Source organism: Lygodium microphyllum, chromosome 25 (assembly GCF_053477565.2).
Source record: "Lygodium microphyllum isolate KBCC chromosome 25, Lygodium_microphyllum_v1.1.10, whole genome shotgun sequence".
In the NCBI taxonomy this organism is placed as follows: Eukaryota; Viridiplantae; Streptophyta; class Polypodiopsida; order Schizaeales; family Lygodiaceae; genus Lygodium; species Lygodium microphyllum.
The window spans coordinates 8,839,637-8,847,570 of record NC_141159.1 but is presented as its reverse complement, the minus strand read 5'-3'; the positions used below and the strand labels follow the sequence as shown (position 1 = coordinate 8,847,570).

At 37.8% G+C, this 7,934-nt stretch overlaps 1 protein-coding gene across 1 annotated transcript; it reads right to left on the bottom strand.

The window, feature by feature from the left end:
• Window positions 1-210: 210 nt before the first annotated feature.
• Window positions 211-6,971, bottom strand: LOC148013895 (ABC transporter G family member 1-like). The gene is made up of 7 exons (XM_087667412.1): window positions 6,954-6,971; window positions 1,813-1,979; window positions 1,585-1,671; window positions 1,334-1,504; window positions 1,013-1,213; window positions 777-863; window positions 211-600 (listed from the first exon to the last, which is right to left on the bottom strand). The coding sequence occupies exons 2-7, from the start codon at window positions 1,963-1,965 to the stop codon at window positions 211-213; spliced, it is 1,089 nt and encodes a 362-aa protein (XP_087523538.1). The 5' UTR covers window positions 1,966-1,979; window positions 6,954-6,971.
• Between the last annotated feature and the right edge of the window lie 963 nt (window positions 6,972-7,934).

Here is a 7,934-nt window from a genome sequence, read left to right as displayed (position 1 = left end):
GTTTTGCACATCAATAACATGTCACAAATTTATTATGATATAAGAATTTTAGTCTTTTTTGGCATTTCAATTAAGTGTTGACGTGTAGCAAACCTTTAGACCTATAACTAATTCACTCAAGGTTTGCTCATAAGAAGTAACATAAGATGTAATAACTAACGTGTAACTAAGACTAACACTCATTCATACTCTCCTTAGATTAAATTAATGTCACCCAACAACAAGAAGTTGAAACAATTGCAAAGTTAAACTTAGCACCAAAATTTTTCCAACTAGATTCAATTGCATCAAAATTAGCCTTTGGTAGTGTTCATAGAGAAAACTCACCAATATACCACATCCTGCAATCATCCCTATGAGATAATCTGAGCATACACTAGCAACCACCATAAGGAGGCCTTCCACAGCACTCACACATGCAAGCAATGTGAGAAAGAAGAAAAGGAAGTGATTGAGGTCTGGGTGTAACTTGCACATCTGATAAAAAATAGCTCCAGGAAATAAAGATATCAACAATAGAAATGGGAAAGAGGACAATGTATTGGCTAGCACAAAGACCCCCACTCCATATAGTCCATTTAGTCTCTCTCGGTTTGCTATCTGTTATGAAGACATGAATTATTGTACAATGGTTAGCTTCACCCCTAGCCTTGATTGCTATGCCACATTTGTGGCATACCTTTAGAGAAAAATGGGCATTTTTTAAGGCTACTTAAAGCATTTGGTCTAATAATGGCATATTCTGAGTAGGCGTGTGGTTGAAAGGTTTCCTTTACCTTCAAGTCTTCTATGAAGGCTGGAAAGCTTGCAAGCCCCAAGAATGTCAAGAAGGATGTGATGAATGTGAACAAAGTAGCTCGCTCCTACATAATATGTTATAATAAATTTCATGGTAACATAAAAAATCTCTAGTATTTCATTCAAATTTGTATGCTAAAAGGGTTTTTATTTCAAAATAATTAGCTTATACAAATCCAATAATTGTGTAAAAGTATCTATAGTATCACATTACCTGAATTGAATTATATAGTGTCCCTAATTTGTAGTATATTGTTCCCCCAATAACAGAGATTATAATATATATTCCAATCCTAAGCCAATAGTATGCCAAGTCACGTTGCATGTTTGTAAATGACCTCAATGTCAAATAAAATGCCTTGGTCCAAAACTTGACATCCTTACTATTGCAACTACCCTTGAGTATGTCACCTTGCTATACAAAAGTTCCACAAAACATTAAGAATAAGAAATGCATGTAGAAAGGAAGGAGTAAATATTAAAGTGTAACTAACATTACAACCTTTGAATAGGACATAAAACCTAAAACACATACAGATGAAACACTTACAACTTTTGAAGCTTCATAAATTTTGAGATACGTTGACTTGCATGCCTCTGACTCCAAAAATACTTGTACAAGACATTCGACCTTTTGTGTTGTAATATTAAGGTGCACTTCTGGAGAAACTCTTCCCTCTATGTCATGGCTTGGGCATTGATGGTTCTATAGATCATGTACACTTATTATGAAGATGTTGGAGTTTTGTGCATGATTAGCTAGTTAAGAATATAGTACAAGCATACCTCCTGAAAGTCAGTGCTAATGACTCGAAGGAAATGATCAGAGGGATTTCTAAAGGTTGGGCATGGAAAACCCGCCAAATTAAAGAACTACATCCAATATCAATCAACAAATAAATAATATTCACAAGCCAATTTCGAATCCCACTTAAGTTTTTGGGTGCACCAATGACCTTATACACCCAATCTTTGCATTAGAAAAGAGATTAATGAGTGATGAAGTAAGGATACCTTTTGAGCTTGGTTACTTTTACCAAAGTAGATTGTTTGTCCTTGGGAGAGCAAGCAAAGGTGGTCAAAGAGGCCAAAAACATTTGCACTAGGTTGATGGATGGAAGCTAAGATGGTTTTTCCAAAACGAGCCAAAGCTTGAACATGCTTCATTACATGGTATGCAGCTGCACTAGAAGATAATTATGTATGCTAGTATAAGAAATTATTTGATTAGACTTTGATATTAACTCTTGTGAGACTAGAAAAAATTTCAAGTGTTGTTTACCTACTCAAGAGAAACTACTATTTCTTGAAAAATTGCAAAGGCATGTTGCTTCTAATTAGGAAATAGACCTTTGACATTTTCTTGTGATCTATGACTTTGAAATCAAAAGGCCATGTTTATAATCCAGTCGTAAAGGAAATGGAGAAATGGAAAGAGGAGCTTATTCACAAATATTTTGAACAAAACTACACATTACATACCTTATTTTAAGTGACATTCACATGACCAACATCTATATAACTTTATAAAGTGTTAGTAAGCTAGAGTCAATTTTATTATTGAAAGGTTTGATATTTGAAGGCTTTAGTTGAACTTATGAGCCCCCCCGCCAACACACACACATCTATAGATCGTGTGTGTATATGTATATATTTGTTTGTGTTTGCTCCATCTAACCACATGCAACTTGCATTTTAACTTGCTCTCCCCTCTTTGGGGGCTCACCTTAAAACATGTAGCTCATGATCCATAATGAGGGGCATTTAAATCCAAAAATGTAAGGAAATGTATGGACTTAGACCTAGAGGGGAAGCTTGCATATTAATTTTATAAAAGAATCATAATAGTTTCACAAATATTTACATGTGTACTTGGGGTTTTTCACAATATTCATTGAAGGCATGCCAGAATAAAAAAGACTTAATTGTGAATCCCCTTGGCTCCTTCCTAAGACTTGCATTGTATGCCTTGAGTGTTTCCCTTTTCCATACCCAATAGACTTCCACCTTCTTGCAATGTGGTAAAGAGGAATGTAGAAGATCAAAAGATCCAAGTTTTTTTGAAAGACGAATCACATTATTTGGCCTAACAATGCTTGTGGCTTGCATAGGTTTCTCTTTCTTCCATTATGGAAAAGGAAGCATTTTATAGTCACCAATGTGGTATGCAATGTCAAATTAATTATAGTGTTAGTAATGACCTAGACCTTAGGATGGACCTATTGATATTACATCACTTTCTCATTGCTATCATAACATCATCAGAGCATGCTTGTAATGCCATTTACACACAACAAGAATCTTGTTAGAATGAGGGCACTTGAGCACATGTAGTAGCATTGCTAAAAGTTAGCTTCTTCTTTTTTGAAAAAAAATAGGCCGCTTACTTAAATCGACTAGAAATACATTTTCGAACAAGAATTGACTTGTCCATCATTTCTTCTAAAATAACCTATGTTTAGTGTAATGCCACCACCTTTATATTTTAAAATTTCTCTAAAACTAGAATTAGAAGAGCCAAGGAAAGCGTCAAAATTTGAAGGATTTTAGTACAAGAGCTTTCAAATATGGGCATTTTACCTCTTAGATGTTACGTTGATAGGTTTTCCACCTTTTGGAGAAGGAAATTTTGAGCACTGATAACAAAAAATTGCAACCTAGGGTATTTGTACATGTCGGAATTCTAAATGCGCTTAAAAATGCGTGGCGGAGGAGTTTTTGGAGTATTTTAGTTATAAAGCTAACAATTCATATAGATTGTGGGCATGGCGACTAGAGAACTTGCATGTAATGTTGTGGGTTGATAAAAGGCTTTCTCACGAGCACTATTGTTTGTTTGTTTGTTTGTTTGTTTACTGTACCACTTGCAATAGCATCATATCATATATGCCTACCCTAACAGGCAAACGGGTGGAAAGCATGTTTTGTATTCTATATATATATGTATATAGCCTGTAGGGCAGGGGCAACAAATAACGAAAAGAAGAAGAAGAGGAGGAGCGTAGCGTAGCTGACTCAGGCACGCACCTATCGAGGCCAGTGGTGGGCTCGTCGAGGAAGAGCAAGGAAGGGTGGTGGAGGGTGTGAAGGGCGATGCTGAGGCGACGCTTCTCCCCGTCGCTGAGGCGGCTGCTGCACCAGCCCCTCGACCCCCCGACACGCGTGTTGGCACAGCCTTGTAACCCCATTGCGCTAATGCTGCGCTCCACACGCTGCCGCTGCTGCTCGCCGCTCATGCCCGCCACTTGCAGCCGCGCTGCATACACCAGGCTCTCTCGCACGCTCAGTGTCTTTATCAACGCCTCGTCTTGAGTCATATACACCTACACCAACTTACAATTACCATTCCTTCCTCCGTATAATCAATGCCATTGCATGCATGTAATAACATGGTAAACCGATTGTTCAATGCAATGATCTTTGAGTACGACCTTGCATTTCGCATAATTGGTGGAACTTATTTCCAGTAGTGAACATACGGTCAACTGATTGGTGTCCAATGAACATGTGAATGTGAGATATGCATCACTTTATGGCATGTGAAAACTAGGCTTTAAATCATATTGACTCCCTAGTGTTGGATAGTCATAACATTCTATTGAAATTTGCATGGGATAGGAAAGGCTCGGAAGCCAATTTACAAAAGAATACTTAGTGCACTTAAGAGAGGAAGTTGGAAGCCTGCAAGCCCTTTCCCATATTTGGAAACATCTTTCCAAGTTCCTTACATCCTACCTTTTGTCAAGGGACACAACTACTTATTCCTTTAATGGAAATCTACTTGCTTCCCATCTCCACTCAATATAATAATTCAAAATACTATTGGCATATACTTTTTTTCACTTTGAGAGCTATTAAAGGAGCGTTTCAAAGATGGTTTGGGTCTTGGTTTTGCATGAAGAGGTTCCATTTTGTTTTAGACCTGATTTCTAAATGGGTTCAACCATCAACTTTTGTATTGAATATCCTATCAAGTGTGCAGAGGTGTTGAGCATTAGACACCTAATGTCTTTATCAAAGATCACAATGTAGAGTTGAAATTCTGTGTGTCTATTCATATCTTAATTATAGTTGTGAATCAAATGTAATCAATGATTGTATTGATGTTTATGATGTAAATTGTAAATGGATGAGCACATTGTTTGTTTTGTGCCAAATTCTTGACTACCCTACCATGTCTCTTATTTCCATATTTTGTTTATATTGTGCAATCTAAAAGCATTATGGTGAAATAATATTTAGCCTTTCAATGATTCTATAATTGTGTTTTTTCATCAATGATGTTAGTCAATTAACCCTCTCAAATTTGCATTTTTTCCTTTAATTATTTTATCATATATTTCCTTGGCACTAGATCTTGATTTTTATTAGTACTCAAAACAATTATTATGGGCATGGAATGTAATGCTAAATAACAGTATAACCAAAGCAAAAAAAAAAGAGAGGATATCCATTGGGCATCTAGTAAGGGTAGCAATCATAAGTATTACACATACAACATTATTAAGAAATTATACTTAATTGAATGTAAACTAGATTAAAAAGTAAGAGTAAAAACAAATTATTGCACATTTAAGACACATAGAAAGAATTAAGTGTTTTGTTTTGTGCGGGCCAAGAGAGGGGGTTGGGTGTAAACATGTACTTATTGAAGGTTGTGATTTTAAGGATTTTAAAAAGAGTTATAATTAGTCAATGAAAAGCGTGTGTCTTATCAATAAGAAATTCACAAATAACAAGATTTGCAAATCTAGGCTTGGATACGCATAATGCATATGAAATGCCACAATACATAGAACTCCTAGAGACTTGCACTAATGATTTAGTCTCCATAATAGGAAATAATCATGAAGAGACTTGCACTAATCATTGCGTCACAATAACTACTAAGCACATAGATGGGTGCTTTGCTATGGTGTTACATATATTTAAGATCCATACCCTATGCTATGCTTCAAGTGACAAGAGTGGGAAATAGTGTTTTAGACTTAGATATCAAAAGATCCCCTTTCCTATAAGTTGTTGGTTGGGTCTTGACACTTATGAATCATTGTAGCTTCTATATAACAAGTGTCAGAGAAGGCATGCAATCCAATCATTTTTTGGAATTACTCTTAAGTCATAATTGATAAATCTAGAAAAGCCCTAGATTGCGAATTGACAATGTATAATAAGGATAGTTTGGCAAGTTTACTATGAACTTCAAAAGTGTGCATTTATTACACAATATCTAAGTCTAAATGTAACATAATTTGTTGCACAAAGTTTGAAGATTATTTAATGTAAAAGAAGTCAAAGCTACAAACATTCAATAAGAAATGTTGTGTGCATGCTTTGCAAAAGGCATACCAATGTAAGTTTTAACATGTCTATTTGTGTGTAAGTTTTAACATGTATACAAATAGACCATACTTAAGCACTCAAAAATCATGCAACTAACTTTCCATGATCTTGCATATTTTTTAATATGAATCAAATTGATATTAATATTAGAAAATATTTAGAGATGCATCTAACTTATGTCATGTGACATAATATTTTGCATATTGGTCACGTATATAGTTTTAAGTGCTCTCTCTCTCTCTCTCTCTCTCTCTCTCTCTCTCTCTCTCTCTCTCTCTCTCTCTCTCTCTCTCTCTCTCTCTCTCTCTCTCTCTCTCTCTCTCTCTCTCAATAAAGTAATACCTTTATAATTCTATGAGGTTATGCATGTGTATAGTTTTTAGCTCTGTGTGTGTGTGTGTGTGTGTGTGTGTGTACTAACCTCTCAACACTCCAAGTAAGAGCCCCACCGAGCAAAATAAGACTATTGGCAATATGCCCTTTGTAGTATCCTTGATAGTCCTCTAGTTGCATGTTTTTCTTTCTCAAAACAAGATTTAAAGAAAATTGGCCACATGGCCTACACCTCCAATGACTTGGGACAATTCACGTGGTAGGATGAACTAGTTAGCGCAAGGAAGTAGTTAGTGTGAGGTATGTTTTGTAAATGCGGATACATTGGTGCAACTAGGGAAATACAATGCAAGGATTGAACTAAAACACCCCTAGTACTCAACCCACACTTGATCCAACTAGGTTATGAGCCCAATGTTGTGAGATATCTTTTATACCACCGTAATAGTAATGATATGTTAAGAGTTCTAACTTCTTACCGAATTCCCATATGATAGCCTTTGTTGTCTTCCATTTGCCAATATTTCCCCAGTTTGTAGGATGTAATTACTCGCTAGCCTACCTGCCAAATTACACGAGTACATCCTCACATTAAGGCTTTATACCAAGGGTGGTATTATGTAACTAATTACACGATTGTGATGCATTCAATTTTCCCAAAGGTCTAGTTAGTTTATCATCAATGCCAAAAACAATAATTGTGCATTATGATTAAAATCGAGCAAATGAACAAATTAGCCTTGCCAGCCAACACGTTCAGCAGAGTGGTCTTTCCACTTCCGGACGGCCCCATGACGGCCACCAGCTTCCCGGGCTCCGCGTAGCCAGCGGCGTTCGACAGCAACCGACGCCCGCCGCTAGACCTGACGGTCACCGTCACGTCCTTCCACGTCAGGAGGACTCGAGGCCGCCGGAGCCGCGAGGGCAGGACGTCCGTATTAACGGCGGCGACGACCGCGACAGCCTGATCCGAGCCCAGCTGCTCCTTACCGTCAGCTGCCGCTGCGGCTGCGTGCGACTTCATGATCGCCTCTCTCTCTCTCTCTCTCTCTGGTTTGAGGGAGTCCGGCCTGATAATGAGATAGGAAGCAGGCTGCAGATGCTGCTGTGTGTGTGTGTGATATAGAGGCGTAGCAAGCAGGCTGAAGATGCTCTCTCTGTGATCGTAGAGGGCGGTTATCGCGAGAAGATGGCCGAAACTCGTCTGGTATGGAGACATGCGCGCGATGGCATTGTTTTAGAAAATGTGAAAGGACAGTGGCCGGATCCTTCCTTCCATTGTGTCCGGCTGGGCCCGCGTCGCTGCGAATTCTGAATTATGAAGATTCATGCCCGCCTTCTCCAAATTATCGACTTGGAAGTTGGAAGATGGGTAAATACAGCGGGCATTGACACAGTGACGAATGCCGCCCATTTACTCAGTGGTCCCTCCCACAACATTAATAGGCAGTACAAGTTAG